The 17,049-nt window shown below is 44.4% G+C and overlaps 1 protein-coding gene across 1 annotated transcript in view; it reads right to left on the bottom strand.

The window, feature by feature from the left end:
- CNDP1 (carnosine dipeptidase 1) overlaps positions 1 to 15,592 on the bottom strand; it is a 40,521-nt gene extending 24,929 nt beyond the window's left edge. The window contains 1 exon segment of the mRNA XM_081262599.1: positions 15,320 to 15,592. Coding sequence (XP_081118725.1) covers positions 15,320 to 15,343 — 24 coding nt within the window. The 5' untranslated portion in view covers positions 15,344 to 15,592.
- Between the last annotated feature and the right edge of the window lie 1,457 nt (positions 15,593 to 17,049).

The raw sequence follows: 17,049 nt of genomic DNA, 5'->3' as shown, positions 1-17,049 counted from the left end.
TGGCCCTCCATGTCTGTCTCCTGCCACAAAACACCAGCCAAAAGCAAGCTGGGCGCAGGGGTGCTGGGAAAAACCCATACTGCGCTGACGCTGAACAGTGGGAAAGGAAAGCACAGCCGTCCCCAGCCCCGCGGTCTCCAGCAAGGACGGACTGCCTGCAGCCCAGGAGCACACTTCAGTGCTGGGGACAACGTGGACACCAAGAACTCTGTTTACCAAGTCCTCTAGAGTCTCATGCTCTCACTTGACAGAGTGCCGTGTCTGCCTTGATGAATGTTGTATAACAGAAAAATGTGGTTTTTAGCTGAGTTTGTCTCCCAGCACAGGATTTAAAACAGTGATAGAGAACAGGCTCCTGCAAGCAGAGCCGAGCCTGGGATTCCTGCCGATAGCAATGCAGCAAGTCCAGAAGGAGGCAGTTAGGGCAGGTCCCCTTAAAGAGCAGCCAAGAGTAAAGGGAAGGAGCAGCTAGTAAGAGCAAAGTTCTCCAGAAAGTTCCGAGAACCACGGGTCTCTGCACCACCCTCAAGTGGGATCTGGCCAGCAAGTGCAATGCCAGAGGACCTTTGGCTGAGGCCAGGTTTGGTTTAAACTCGTTTCTGAACTGAACACAAGTCCCACACACCTCCCCTGCGTTCGGATGTTTGGGTGTGCCAACAAAGGAGATCACTGGCTAGGACCTAAGCCGGCCACTAGGCATTCAGGAACCCCTTCTCCAGAAGCCATGGAGGGGAACCCGAGCCAGGCACGGGTCTCCCCAGGTTCTTCAGCTGGTGTGGACCTTAGCTGTAGCACTTACTGATGGGCTGGCTCAGGCTGGCAACAGGCTCCGACTCAGACAATAGTGTTTGCCACGCACTGTGGGTGTTGGCAGGAGAGGGCGCATGAACGTCATCTGGCACTTCTAGCCTGAGGTCCTCTCTGGAGCATTCCATCCGAGGCAGAAGACAACTAATCTGGTTGCCCCAAGGCCCAGGTGGGCTCAGGTGGCCCCTGGCTGTGTGAGGGTGGGCCATGGGGAGGGGAAAGCTGCATTGTCATTGTGAGATGCTGGCAGCGCTAACTGCAACAGTGCCACCTCCAGCCCTTTTGTCCCCTGGGTCTCCACAGATCAGCCAGAGATTGCCCAGGTTTGCACCACTTCCAGAGCCTTCCAGCATCTGCAAACGTGAGGCAGCTTGGAGCACAGTGACAAATAAGGCCAGAAAAGAAAAGATGTGAGTGAAATAACCAGATTCCTATTCTTTTTAACCCCCTCTCCCATAGGAAGGAACCTATCATCAATTAAATTGATACACTGAAATATACTACAGGGGTGACAGTATTGTCACCAGATAAAGCTGGATTGTGTAGCTAAATGCAGTGGCACATGCTTATAATCCCAGCTGCTCAGGAGGCAGAGGCAGGAGGACCACAAGTTCAAGGTCAATCTCAGCAACTTAGTGGAACCCTGATTCAAAATGAAAAATAAAAAGGAGTTGGGAATGTGGCTGAGTAGTAAAGCACTCCTCGTCCCATCCCCAGTGCTGAAACAAACAAACAAAAACAGATTGTGAGATCCTCAACACCAGGAATGCTTCTGATTCTGAGCCTAGAACAGGGCATGGCTTCTGACTTTGAGGGGTGACAGGTGGAAATCCCAAGTGATTGAGGGTGGTGTGCCAACACAAACTCAAACCAGGTGAGTTGCCCCCTAGGGCTCCAGCAGTGGGGCTAGCCCTGTGCCACAGCCTGCTTCTTGTCCTTGAAGTCTTGAGAAACTGATGTGACTCCATTTTTGAAAATAAATAAATAACAGCAGCTTCTACCTCAAGGCCTGTCCTAAGGAAGGGGGCGTGACCCTTGTCCTTGGAAAAACCCACAGAGCCTTTCTAGGCACATGCCTACCCTGTTGAGTTGTTTGTCTGTAAATAACAGGAGAGGTCTGCGGTGCCAGGTGTCCCTGACTCAGTTAGGCTAGGTGAGGACCCATAGCCACCCCCCTAGCAACCTCCAATCAGCATGAGACAGGGAAAATTCCCCAGGATGCCAGATGACCCCCCAGTAGTTTATGGTGGTTGATAACACGTTGGGACACCATGTAGTTTAGCACGTACACCCCTGGTGGCCTAAACAAATCAGTTCAAAGGAATCCCCTTCTTGTACTAACCAATCACCCCTACCCAACTTGTTCCCGCCAGTGAATATGCTAATCAAGGTTAAGAGTTGTTGTTTGACTTTCCCGCGGAGTGGAATGATTTGCTGTGTGATGTTGTGATGCATAGAGTACTCCCAAAACCTATAAAACCTCACTGAACAATGGACCGGGATGATACCGCTGTTGACCGGTGACGAGTCCTTGCTTCCCCGATGTTGAAGAATAACACCAAAGAAGCACGCCGAGGCAAGGTCAGAATAGAAAGTAGAAGTTTATTGGAGGACAGCAGAAAAGACTTCTCCCGGAGGAAGAAGGGGACCCAAGAGGTGGAATCCGCGGAAGTGCGGTTGTTTCCCCTTTTTATAGTTTTGGTGATGGAATGTAGGTGGGAGGGGTTGGGACACAGGTGGGCCAAAGAAGTAATCTGGGCAGGAAGGACTTCATTATCATTTCTTTGGGATGGGCTATCTCCAAATCTGTTGGGGGCTGTTTATTAACACTTCTTTGAGGTGGACTTTGGCCTAGGGCCTTTATGGGACTTCATTAACATTCCATGAGTTGTCCTGTGTTTTCTCTGAGTCATTCCCAGCATGGCCTCCATTTTAGATTTCACTCGGTATTAGACCCGATTTACCTAACTACACTGACTACCTAACTTTAAATCTGGCTTCATTCCCCCCTCTAATTTGGGAACTCCTTACTGCTGTAAGGAAAGGGGGCGAAGAAGATCTTTGTGGCTTCTTCAGGCTGACAAAAGGGGCGATGTTGGGGCAAGCAGTTTTGGAGTCCCCTTTTAAAAATCGGGTCTATCGAGTGGTCCATGATAGAAGTCCGATTGAGAAGTAATAGACTGGAAGGCCATCTGAGTGATGGGTGGTCTATAAGAGAAACAAGAATTCATTAGTACTGGAACCATATTGATGTAGCAATAAATCCCATAGCACAGGAATATGCCAATAAGTATGATGGCAAAGACAAAGACTAACAATGTTTTCCACCAGGAAGTACCAAGAACCAGGAGCTAAGATATTGTCTCCATGACAAGGTTGCTGAGGACATGGCTTCTATCTGAGCATGTAAATCTTTAAGGATATTTGTCACATTGCCAGAAATGTCAGGGATGTAAACACAACATTTAACTTTTAGGGTTACAGTTGTCCTTCCCTTAAGATATAGTTTAATAATTTAATATCATCTGATCTTGCAAAATCCTTTTACTAGTATGACCTGTGTCTAATAGAAATCTTTAATTCTGTTACCTAGGGCTGGATACTCATACTAGCAAACATCAAGCCTACCTGTGTAGGTTAGGAGTATCTGTGGGCCTTAAACTAAAAACTACTCTGGCAGTTTCTTTTGATAGTTATCAGGCATTCCTGTCTGAGAATCTCTTTTGTAGCCTTCAGTTTACTTATTTATGGAAGTTTCATTTAACTATCATTATTATTAAAATGTCCAGGAATAGCTGTGTTTTGGCTTTGACTGTCTTTGCTAAGTGTTTAAGATGAAGCAAGTCAAACTGACTTTTGTTTCAATCTATTGTTAACAGTCAGCTGAGTTATGGGAGTCCTCGGGAACTTCACAGCAGCTTCTCAGTTCTGCTAGTGCCATTTGCGCTAGGATGGGTCCAGGCCTTGCTTGACCATGTGGCTTCCCTCGGAAGCATCAGGGATGTCTCCCTTGTTGATGACCCTCCTCTTCACAGCAAATGCACTGATTGGCTTCCTGTCCTCCACTGGTCTCATTAATCTCCCTGATCGGGAGGTTATGTGGCCTAGAGTTGCAGAGCCCTTTGAAGAAGTCCCCTATTCCCTGATTCAGACTGACTCAGAGGGCAAGAGCCAAATTTTTAATTTTAAAACTTAATCTTAAACATCCAGCAAAATAAGTTAACAGCCTTATATTAAGAGCACTGAGCTTTAATGTCTATCTCTCTATCCTGTAGGTGATAACTTCTTGTCTTAAATTAACCCAGGTTGTGTGTTCTTAAAGCAGTACCTCTTTAAAACATTAACAGGCAATCCTTAGACCATCTAAAAGCAAACTACAAAACAAAACTAACTAGGGTAAAAACATATTTAGTTTATGTAATAGCTACCTTGAATTCTGGCAGAGTTATACATTATAATTTCCTGTTTGAGATCCTGGCAATCCTGACAAAAACCAACTTTTGGGCACAACCTTAAATGTACTGAAATCTAGCCTACTTCTTTCATAGTCACTTTCACATGAGATGGGACATAGAGCCTTATCTCAAGTAAGGCGGGGCCCTTTATAAATCTTAAATACTATAGTTCTGAAGCTGATCTTTGCTTTTTTTTAAACATCATTTTACAAAGCCTACATAAATTGTTGCTCAAGTTTACATGAATATTAGCTAACACAACATAATATCACATCTAAAACATGAATTAAAGAAAGGCTGAACGCTTTTAACCTTTTGTAGAAGAGTAGCAAAGTACTTTTTGTTTTGCAATAAAACCTTTACATAGATTAGGTTCTCATTAACTTAAAAATACATTTAAATTGTATCTCAGTGTAAAAAGTAACATGGAACTTTACATAACTTATTGATAAATAAACTTCCAACATGTTTTTCTTTTAAGCCTAAAATTACCATACACTTTTAGAACACCAGCTTGATATAATGCTCTTTCTAAAGCTTCTACCTTACAGACTTGTATACCTGGAAGATATGAACACATTAATGGCACCAATTACATTGATGTTTTTATATTAACCAAGTTTAGCTTTTAAAGAAATAACAGCACAATTCTCTAAAACGACAACACTTGTTTAATCAGCTGTTTAATGTCTTTAAGATTACTTGCTCAAAAACTTACACAGACCTTCTTTATATCATTTACTTAAACCCTCTTAATTACTTAATCATATAGACTCTTATCTAGAAATCTAGAACCTTTTAGTTTCTCCTTTTTTATCTGTTAACCTCCTTCTGTTCACATTTTGAAACAATACTTGTAAACTTTTGAATTTAAGTAGATTATTTCATAGACATCAACATTTTATTAGGGCCTTTTTGAACACCTAGAAAAACTTATAAGCTTAATTTTAAATACATCTTTACTTTCATCTGTTTACCCAATTTAAATTGAGCCATTTGAATCACGTGAATCAAAGATATTTGGATCCATTTTTAATTTTTCATGAGCGCTCCTCATTTGTCAATTGTCATATCACTGCATGATATATGGACATACACACACACAGACATACCGACATACAACATGTAACACAAGTGTAACACATAACACAAAAGACCTTGCACCTTTCTCAGGTGAAATCTCATTGCAATGTTTAAAAACTCCAGTTGATCAAAAATAGAACTTATCAGAAAAACATTAGCTTGTCTGTAGAATAAAAATCATGAGCTCCAAAAAAAACATAGAATCTAAGAAAAGGCAAAAGTCCTAGAAAAAATTGACCGGCCAGTAATTAGTAAATGCCATACAATTTACTCTTTGGTTTAATCTAGTTTGAGTTTAGGTAAAAGACACCTTTACTTTTTTTTTCTTTGGGCCTCAGATTTGTCTCCTACTGAGTGCTCCAGGCTTCTTCTATTTGCATATCAATTTAAGTCCTGGCTGAGGTCTGGAAGGAACTGGGAAAACTGGAATTTTGAGCAGAAACTTCATGTCTAAGGCATTTTAACCATAAGTCACAATTTTCAGGTTTGGAAGTTGAAAATTATGATACAAGTTTAATTCACAAAATTTCACATCTTTGTACCTTCCTACACTAGAAAAACTTGCTCACAGAAAACTGAAAATAGGATCTTTCTTGATAATATAAAAGCCACCATCAGAAGTTCCTTCAGGATCATTAAGCTACTTTCTTTGTTCTGAAGTTCCTAAAGTAGTATTAAGTTACATTAAATCACCTGGAAAAAATCCACACACTACCATGTGTATCTAAAATTAAACTTTGAAAATTTCCAAGACTGTTGCTAATTAGTGTCATTTCAATCAGCCAGACCAACGTTTTAATTCAACACTTTTTCCTAAATCTTACACACTGAGAGAAACAGATACCAAATCATAATTTACTATCCTTGTCCAAATCAATGTACTGTATACCTAGTGAAATCTCCTTAGGCTACCCAGTTCAAAAATTGATGAAAAAATAAAACTGAATGATTGGGAGTTACTTGCCAACTTGGAAGTATTTAATTTCTCCTGCATGAATTATCTGAAATCAAACTAATCAATTACCTAACCCTAACTTTTAACTGCAAGATTACGCAATGCTTCAAACTCATTTAGATACCAGATGTTACAATGAAACATCTTTTAGACACACATTTAGCCTAGATTATCCTCAAGAAACAATCTATAATAACCTTTAAAACAGACCAGATAAGAAAAAAAATCTCTCCAGGTTTTGAACTTCCATTTAATTATGACTCTTAATCAGTGGCACCTTAGATTTCCCCATGAGTGGACCAGATGTTCTCACATAAGGGCAACTATAGGTGTAAAATCAAGGGTCTCAGTGTGACTGACTTTACTGCATTTAGGTGGAGCAATCCTTAAGTGCAGGGAAATTATGAGGAAATTTTCCCCAAAGCGAAAATGGCTCTGGCAGCTGCTGGGAATTCCTCAGTTTCCCTTTCAGTTGCAAGATTAGCTCCTTTGGATAGATCCAATCCTAGGCAATCTGGCATATCTCCTAACTTTCCAGTAGAGTCAGTTTTTATCTGCCTTAGGTCTTGGAAGGGGGAAGGGGGTATGTACTTTGATCGGCCCAAATTTTTCTCTTGATTCTTTTTCCTCAGTGAGTCCAAAATTTTCTCTCTTCATGGCAGATATCATAGCTAAGTCTACTTTACACTGTTGGCATAATTTAGGATTTTCCCTTAGAGCAAAGAAAATCTGAACATACGGCACCTCACACCATTTCCTTTTTTGTAAATTTTATCAAACTGTAAAATTGTATTAAAATTGATATTTCCCTCTGGTGGCCAGGTTTCTCGTATTTGAGGCCAGGCCAAGAAAATGAGGCGCTTTTCTTGAGTGTCTGAGGTTCAAATTTATCCCAATTTTTCAATACGCAGGCTAGTGGTCCACCTGGCGTATTGGAGAGAGAGAAGCTTGAGTCCAGGCTTGAGCTTGCAATAAAGACTCTTGTGTGCTTGCATCGGATTCGGCTCCGGGAGGTCTATTGGGGTCCCACAAATCTGGCATTACAGTCTCACTGTAGTGATTTTGTGTTGAAGTGTTAAAATGCGTGTAAACGCCTGCAGGGGAGACTGAATGACCTCAGGGAGCCCCAGAGGAGACCCGGCAGAACAAAGATGCAGGACGTGCTGGAGCCAGCAGAGGCCCAGACTCAGGATGGAGATGTTTCCAGGAGTTAGGAGGGGGGACCCTGAGGCAGGTTGGAGGCACCAAAATGCTGAGGTCTCTGAAGAACACCTTTCTGTTCCTAGGAAACTGTAATTACCTCGACTTGCTTTAAAGTGTATCTTCTAAGCCGGTAAGCTCAAAGCAAAGTTGTCCTGACCTCAAAACCCAGGGATTTAGCTGCCCTTGCCACCTGGGAAGCGAAGCCCAAAGGATTAGGGCAGCATGAGTCAGGGGCCACTCCTAGGATTTGGTCACAGGTTATTATTGGTTGTGAACCCAAGTTCAACATATGGAAGGGCAGAGATTCACAGAGAGGGCAGGGGCTTTTCTACCTCTTTCTATCAGTGTCCTGGGCACCTGTAACACTTCCACAAACTGGACAGCTGAAACAACAGAGGCTCATCCTCCCGCAGTCTGGAGCCCACGGGTCCCAAATCCAGGTGTGGCCAGGGCATGCTCCTCTGAAGGCTGTTCTGGGGCTCCTTCCTGCCTCTCCAGCTCCTGAATCCTGGGCATTTCTTGGATTTTGTCTGCACCACCCAGTCTCAAGGCCAGCTTCTCTCTGTGTCTCTTCTTCTTAGAAGGACACTAGTCGCTGCATTTAGGGACTGGAAACCAGCATGACTTCATTTTAACTTCTCACATCTCAAAGATTCTATTTCCAAATACAGTCGCATTCTGAAGTTCCAGGTGGACCCAGGGGATATCATGCGGAGGGACATCATCCAACGCAGCAGGCTGGCTTTTCTTTCCCTCACCACCACCTAACACTTTCTCACTTGCTTACTAAATTATCTGCATGACTCGTGTGAACATGAGCTCGGTGAGGCCGTGACCTGTCTCCCGTGCCACCACACCTGACGTTGACGCCCGTTCTCCCCCCAGTCACATCAGGTTGCCTCTTATTCCTTGTTCAGTTTCCCTGTGGGCATGAGTGTCCATCCTGCTCAGTCCTCAGTGTGGGGCTCAAACTGGACAGTTTCAATTCTGTAAAATGGCCACTCTCCCTTGGAACAACCCAGCAAGCCTTTTCAGTCCTTTTCATCTCATTCCCTCCGGAGAGCTTAGCTGGTCTCCTCCGCCCCCGCCCCCTTGTCTCTCTGCTCTGCGTCCTGGGTAGATTCTCCCAGGCAAATGCATTTTAGTCCCTTAGTTCCCTGTCTTTGATTGTGCCTTGTCTACAGCTCACACGACCTACTGAGCTATTTCAACGGCGGTTTTTCATGCTGGACTTCTCATTGGTAGTTTTCATATCCATCTGTTCTTGCTTCATATGTACTTATCTAAGTTTTGTAATTTCTTTTTCTTTGACATGAGAGTTAGGCTTGCATTTTTCTCTTGACAATTTTAAACATACTTCAGGGGTATCCATTTTAAGTATGTCCTACAGTTTGCATTTTGGTGACAGTAATCTACTTCCCAATTAATTTTAGGGGCCATTTTTCTTCTTACTTGCCTTTTGTATTTTGAGGGCTCAGAAAACGTACCCCAAAGTGTGGTATTTTGACATGCTGAGCTGCAGAGTCTCAGAAGCAGGTTTAACTCCTCCACAGCCAGTCTCTGGATCCTCTCTGTTCTTATTCTCTTCTGAAGCCTAGGAAGGGGCTTTTCCTCAATTTCCAGATCTACCAAAGATCTTAGAATTGTCCCAAAAATCCTTTACTGGAATTTTACTAACAAAGGAAGATTACATTTTTATCATGGATAAAGAGACTGGAAATCAGAGCCCAGAGGAACTTCGTCTCAAACTTGTATCATCTTGGGGTCATTGATTTCTCCCCAGATCCACCTACTCCCCTCTAGAATTGCAGGAAGTCCCCATACCCTCTTCCTATGAAGAAGATTTTAACCTTCAACCGTCTGGCCCTCTTCTTGGGTTTCATATTTGGTGTGGCTCTTGTAAACATGTACACCTTAATAAATCTGTCATGCTTTTCTCTTGTTAAACTGCCTTTTGTCGTAAGAGTATCAGCCATGACCCTTTACAACCGGCAAAAAAGGGAGCACCGCTTTTCCTGGCCCTCTGGGGTACGCTTGGGATATGCATGGGCTTGACTGGGAGGCAGGAGTGTCGTTCTCCTCTCTGCAATGACTGTTCTCTAGATACGCTGTGACCCTCCACTCGGTGCTTGGAGGTGCCCGTTCCAGGTTCAACACTGGTGCCAGCTGGGAACTGTTGTGGGGCAGGTCGCTCAGAAAACACACTAAGTCCCAGTTTTGTCCAAAGTAAAGAGTCTTTATTTAGCTGGCCACCTGGTGACTGCTCCCCACAGGACCCATAACTGTCTCTGCAAGGAACAGCCCCAATCCTGAGCATTTTAGGATATTTAAAGGCAAAAACCACATCTGGGTTGACGTAGCTGCAAGCAAGCAGGTACAGAAGCTGAAGTGAGCAGTTAGTGAGACAATGCACTGGGTACACTGGTATTTCCCACAGGACTTTCCAGGTTGGCATAGCAGCAAGCAGGCAGAAGGGAAGGGGGTCAAAATGACCCTAGCTGAGTACAAGTTGAAGAGTGACCCCTAACATCTAGACAATCCATCTCTGACAAGGTACATTGCCCAAGGAAAATGGAAACCAAAGAGGACAATTTTACATTATATAAGAATTACTATTTTGTGTTGCCAAGTATGTCATGCTAGGTAACTATTAATAGGTACAGAGGCGGGGCTTTCCCACCAGAGAAGCATTTCTTACATGGTATGGAGTCTTAGGGTAAATGGAGTCTGTTTGGTCATTGCCCACATAGCCTGGCCCATGACAGGAACTAGTCTGCCCCTGAGTTGCGTACACTTGGGCTGGCTCTGCCTGCCTTCTGCATCTGGGGTGCTTTTGGTACCTGCTTTTGGTGGGACTCTCACTCCTTCATGCTGTGGCCCAGCCAATCCGCACCTTCAACCCCAGATCATCACTGTATGTTTTGTCTTGTATCCCTTAGAAGTGACATTAGTGGGCTTTTAAGTCTATTCCTTTTTGACTTAAGTTTTAAGGTACATTCAGTGGCTTGTTGGTAATTTTAAGAGAACTTATTTACTAGCTTGACCAGAACTTGCCTACAAGGATATGGCTTCCTGAAAGATGATGTCCCCATGTGTGGGAAGCCACCCGCAAAATGTGCGTAGAACAGATGGGCACTGAAGCCATTGAACGGGAAGATCTGGTATCTGGGAACACATAGCAGCACTCCTGCTGGTGAGATGACCCGATACATGTGAACTCCTGCCCAGCTCTGCCAAAAGGTCCTGCAAAACACCAGACATGGGCGTGACCCGTTAACAGCCAAACAGCCTGCCTACCTGCACATATATCCTGTTTTTCATGAAGAAGCAAGCACCGAGACAAGACTCCTCCCACACGGAGACCTTATACCTACCAATCCCCTTTGACCTGTACCCCTATAAATAAAGCAAGCATGGGTTCCATCTTTGTTAGAAGCTGCACCCGTTTGGTCAGCTGGTCCGTTGCTGCCCTCGCTCTGAAACTATATTTCTGTGTTCTGTGGTTATTTCATGGTACTATTTCTTAGCTTTTATTTCTCAGCCAGCCCATCCCCCTGGCCGATGCAGGATGTGTGCAAGACCCATGCCTGACCTGCATCCTGTGCTCAGCATTGCAGACTCCACAGGAAGTGCTACCTGTTACCCAGTGCAGACTTTCCTAAGAAGGAAGAGGGCAGGGATAAGCTGAAGACCAGAGGTCTCACGGAAAAGTTTGCATGCTCAATCACTAACCTTACAAGGCATCAGTGTTCGTATCTTGGATATCCCCAGCTTCCATGGCCAGGACTGGGAATTATTCATAACTGTGGTCCTGATACCAGGAGCGCAAGATCCAAACCCCAACCTGTCAGCAGGACCAACATCAGGTGAAGTGTTGCCTATATCAGCACTCCTGAGCGGACTTGTGGCCTGTGGTACAAAGGGCAGGTTGGATAACGAGTGCCCAAAGTACACTGTGGAGATAAACACCATGGACTCTGGACCTGGGGTGCCCGGGGCACAGGGGTTACTCCTGGGTGGTACCGGGGCCTCCCTCTCACCTATGTTCTCTGGGGAATTTCATTGTACAGACTACTTCTTAACACCATCTCTCTCCTTTTCTCCTTACACCTACTCCCTGAGGCATTCTGGATCCCATTCCTTAGTGGTTCAGCAGGGGACAGTCAGCTTGATAGTGCAATGGTGCCAGAAGCCCAGTATGTGTCCCTTTCTGAACCACTCATGTACCCTGAAAGTTGCCTCTGTTTTAACCAATGCACTTTGAATCTTTTGAAAGAGTGATTGAGAAGCTGGACATTGGGGCATTGTGCTTTGGGGACAGAAGTCCCTCTCTTTGTGTATAAAGGTTACTTCCCTCAGTTTGTGCAGTACTGGGATTGGGCAGGAAGGTCTTTAGGTTAAAGCTCCCTAATGCAACACTTCTCCAGTCCTCCCTGAAACACTGAGACTAAAGTACAACTGCTTGGCCAGCTTCCGGCACATAAGTCACATGCCCACATTTCTGTCTCAGGGCTCAGACAGGTGGAGGCAGCCTCTAGAGAATGGAGACTGGAGCTACCACAAACCTCTTCTCCCCTCCCCCTCCGACCTCTCCAGGAGCTCAAGTGCCAGCCCCAGGTGAGCGTCAGCTCCTGGTGGCATCCTGGTTCCTTGGGGTAGAGGTGTGGGCCAAGGGGCCATGGGGTACCTCATGAATGGGCTGGGGTGTGGAGCAGCCTCTCTGCCTGTGACCTGCTGGGTGGCTGCTCCAACTGAAGGCACAGCATGCCCTGGGGGGAGCTGGCAGCTGGGTCTTTCCCAGCCACGGTGGGGTACGCATCGTCACTGAACTGCACATAGCCTCCTCCTAGCCCAGGAGTCTGGCAGCACCAGAGCCTGAGGCTGCCCTCACAGCGAGCCCACAGGAGGAGAGAGGACCCCACCCAGACCCTCTCTTTTGGAACTATCAAGTTTCTGATGTGAACAGTGGAGGGTGCTCTACAACCAAAGTCTCGCAGGCTCTCCCAACTCCCACCGTGGGGTTCCTTACCATGTGGTTCATCAACAGAATTCTAAACTCTCTACCACGGATTGTGCTAAAACACTGTGATGAAGCAAAGTTGGCATCCCTTTATTAGATAAAGCCAAGCTCAGAATCTGAGATTTTGAGCATTCTTCAGATTATATATAGCAGTGGAGCGAATCAGTGAGTACAGACATCATATGGTTTATTCACGAAAGAAGCCATGTCCTCTTGCAATAAGGTCCAATTTGCATTTTTATTAGCAGTAGCAACATATATGAAAGTCAGGCACTGTGCTGAGCACTTCACAGCAATGAGCTGACAATCCTGAGAGGCAGATATTATTGCTGACCCATTCACAGGTGGGAAAAACGGAGGCATTAGAGAGTTAAGAAACTCTCTAATGGTCTACAGGGTCTACTGTCCCAACTTGCTCTCCAGTCCTCACTAAAACCCCCTTTGACCCCTCTTGTCACCTTATTTGTTGGTGGGGAGCATATGAACTAGGATGCCCATTCCAGAAGCCTGGGCCAGGTCAGAAATCAGAGCAGAGCTCAGGCGTTTTCACCGGGGTATAAGATTAAAAAACAATACCATGAGCCATTTTTATTCTTTACTAAAACATGACATTGTTCCAAAAATTAGTGTCTCTATAATGATAAAAATAAATTTCTAAGTGATAATAATGTAGATGATAATATGAATTGTAGAAGATAGCAAAAAATCATCCATAACTACATTATTTGCTTATTGTGGTGAGAGGACAATTTAAACCAGAAGTTAGATACTATCAAATAAAGCAGAAACTTTAAAAATTGACTCACTATTAAATGTGGATTTTTCTGTAGAAAAATGGTCTGGTTTCCTGAATAAATAAATGATCCTCCCAAATTAGAGGGTAACATTCCAGAACAGCAAATATTTGAGAAGTTCATCCCACAAAAATGAAACACTGATCTTATTTCTATTTGGGTTCTAGAAAACTAACTATTAAAAAGACATTTTTCATGGCGCAGTGCAAGAAATGTGATGGCTGCAGTGTGTTGATATTCAGGAACTGCTGCAGGTTTACAGTGTGTGAATGGAATGGTGATATGCACAGTGGTAGGTAGAGTGACGCAGTGTCTGGGATTTGCTTTAGAAAGATCTGGGAAGGGGAAGGGACTGAAAGGTGCTTTGGCTCACTCAAGGCTGGTCATGAGCGAATACTTGCTGGAATGGCTGGTGAGCATGTGGGGGCTTATTGCACCCAGATGTCCACTTTTAAGCTTGTTTAAAACTTTCCATTAAAACAATAGATCAGGGCAAGGAGCAGACTGAGCAGGAAATGCCCTGGCTAGCTTAGCCTGCGGCTACCATGTCTGCAGCCACATGGCTGTTCCCGGGCCACTTGCTTCTCAGTCTTCCCCGGCAGTCCCACAGTGGAGAAGTGTCCTGGCTGTGGGTGAGCAGGGCTGCCCAGGGAAGCAATAGAGACCTCCCTGTTGGCCGTCCTGTCCAGCATCAGCTGGGACTGGGGACAGGGAGGTACTTGCGAGCCATGAAAAGAGCCTCCCTATCCACTGTGAGCTGGTGTGAAGGCAGAAGCGGATGGGAGGACGTCAGAAGTCCGTGACTGCCCAGGGAGAAATACAGGCCCTGGGAGAAGCCTGTGCATCCCTCTCTGGTAGGCTGGGTCTGTGAACATAGAGAACTAAACATGAGTGGATACAGTCATGGGTCTCTTTGGTCAAATATCACTGCTGGGTGGAGAAGGCTTTTCTCCGAGAGGGAAGCATTCTACCTTCTCATTGGAAAAGTGTTGGTCACCAATGTCCATGCATTTTCTGGTCATTATTGTTCCCTCTTCTAGCTTTTAACAGGCTGCTTGGAAGAGAAAGCCAGATCCTGTCTTGTGCAAATCAACAGTAGAAGAACTTAGTCGGAAATAAGCTGAACCCTAGATAATAGAATCATGCTCAGATCCAGAATCTTGGAGCAGGAAACATACCCACAAGATGACAAAACCCAGGGAGTGTTTCTACTTGAACTTAAAAATGTTCTCAGAGTCATGTCAGCATCCTTTGAATGGGAAGTAAGGAAGAGGGTTCCTGCTAAAGATGCAGATTCCTTGGTCAAAGGTACATGAAAAGATGCTCAACATCATAGGAAATGCAGAGCAATCATTTGAGACATGTAGATGCCTATGGAATGACTAAAACAAAACAGATGCATAAACTAGTATGGAGGGGGGGGATGGAGAAATGGGAACCCCTGTAAACCGTGGGCAGGAATGTGCCAGTGCAGTCGTTGTGCAAGAGTCTTGCACTTTCTCAAATGACAGGCCACATGACCCTGGAATTCTACTCCTGGCTTTCATACTCAAGAAAAATGGAAAGTTATGTCCACACAAGAACCAGTGCAAAAATGTTCCCAGCAGCACTATTCACCCTGGTGGAGACAGACCACATCAATCTGCTAGCAAATAGATACATGGAATGTGGCACGTTCATGCCGTGGGGTTCGACATGGCCACAAAAACATGACGCTGAGTGGAGGAAGTGTGAGGGCGGAGTTCATGAAACACTTGAATATAAACTTCCTGGAAATGTTGCCATTAAATAATTTTGAAGAATATTTAACCACCCTAAAGTATCGCTGATAAAGTGATTCCAAATCCCATATCCCTGGGGCAGGGACATCTGTCAGTAGCGGCCCGAGGGCATGTTGGGCATCCCCCTGCCTACATGGCTGGCTGAGTCAGTGTGCACTCCCTAGGCCAGGGACCAGCATACCCTGATCCAGCAGGCTCTGAGCCTTGCAGGTCCTACTTACCATTCTCCTGAGTTTGGGATCCATCTGGCTGGAGTTCTGAAGCCTGGAGCAGTACCTCCACCACCAAGGGATGTGGAAGAAGTCCCACAAGGGCCTAGAGATGCTCTCATTTAATATCTCTCTGAGCCCCAACTCATTGCACCCCCACCAGGAAAAGATGAAGAGGACACAGTGGTTCCATTCACATCTGGGAACAAAGATGCTTCTTTCAATCTGACCATAGAGGAAGAAGAAACAATGTGTCTCATGTGCACAGATTTGGGATGAGATAGTGCCCGGAAGTCATCTGATGCTGTTGGAGTCTAGTGGTCACCTCCAGCTGCTGCTCCTTGGATGCTTTGGTGGGTGAGAGGGGTGTCACCTTTTAGAGGGAGCAGTGTACCCATCCAAGGCCAGCAGGCAGAACTAGCATGGATGTTTGAATTTTTTCCCTGAGACATGGATAACAAAGTATAGTTCCGTGAGTTTTTCCTCTTTGTTATATAGTCTTTTAAAAAATATATATTTGACAAAGATTATACACATTCAAGTGAATAATATACAAGACACATGACATAATGATAATCACAATCAAATTAATTATCATAATCCATGTTGTGCTGCTGTAACAGAAGAACAGAGCAGAGACTGGGTAACTTATGAAGAATAGTTTTAATACCTACAGTTCTAGAGTCTGGGACATTCTAGATCCACCATCTGGGGTCACCATCTGGCAAGGATGCTTTTACTGCATCATCCCATGGTAGAAAGCAGAAGAATAAGAGAGTGCACAGATGCACAAGAGAGAGGGCATGAGAGAGGGACAGAGAAGAAAGGGGGATGAACCTATCCTTCTCCCAGGGACTTACTCCTATAATACTAACCAATGAATTTTAAGATTTATTTCGATTTCTGTGAAAAATATCATTAGAACTTTGACAGGAATGCACTGGATTGGTAGGTTGTATGGGCTAGTGTGCACACAGTAACACTATTACCTCTTCCAGTCTGTGACCATGGCATGTCTTTCCATTTATTTTGTTTTCTTCAATTTCCTCCATTAATGTCTTTTAGTTTTCCTTATACAGATCTTTCACCTCCTTGGTTAAATTCACATTTAGGTATTTTATTCTTTTTGGCATTATAAGTCGAAATCATTTTCTCAATTTTTTTGGATAGCTTATTTTCAGTGTTTAGATATGCAACTGATTGTGAGTTGATTTTGTATGCAACTTTACAAAATTTGTTTATAAGTGCAAAGAGGTTCTTGGTGGCATCTTTACGGTTTTCTATATATAGAAATGCCATCTGCAGAGACAATTTAAAACTTTCCTTTCCAATTTAGGTGGTTTTCATTTCTTTTTAAAAATTTCTTGTGGTCTGTTTTCCTTGGGATGGGTGTCACAATATAATCAAAGTGTAACAGAGGAACTTAAAAGTTGCCTTCTGATATCTGTTTCCCTCCCTACATTGTCACTGGATTTCTAGACAGGCATTTCCCCACCTCTCATGCAAGTGGGGATAGCCACGTGACTACTTTCTGGACAGTAAGATGCAAATGGAAAAAATATCTGCTATTTTGGATTATGCTCTTTAAGGGAAGAAGTGTATCTTGACTTCTCCTCCTCTCCTTCCCACTGGCTGCTCCAGCAGGAGATGGTGGACAGATCATTGTCCTTGAGATGAAACTGAGGGTGGAAGAGAATTGCTGCATGACAGAGGGATCCTGGGCCCCACATGACAGAGTAACC

Source organism: Spermophilus citellus (assembly GCF_964194105.1).
Source record: "Spermophilus citellus genome assembly, chromosome: 12".
NCBI lineage: Eukaryota > Metazoa > Chordata > Mammalia > Rodentia > Sciuridae > Spermophilus > Spermophilus citellus.
Note: the sequence above shows the minus strand (reverse complement) of the source record. Positions and strands in the feature narration are given on the sequence as shown.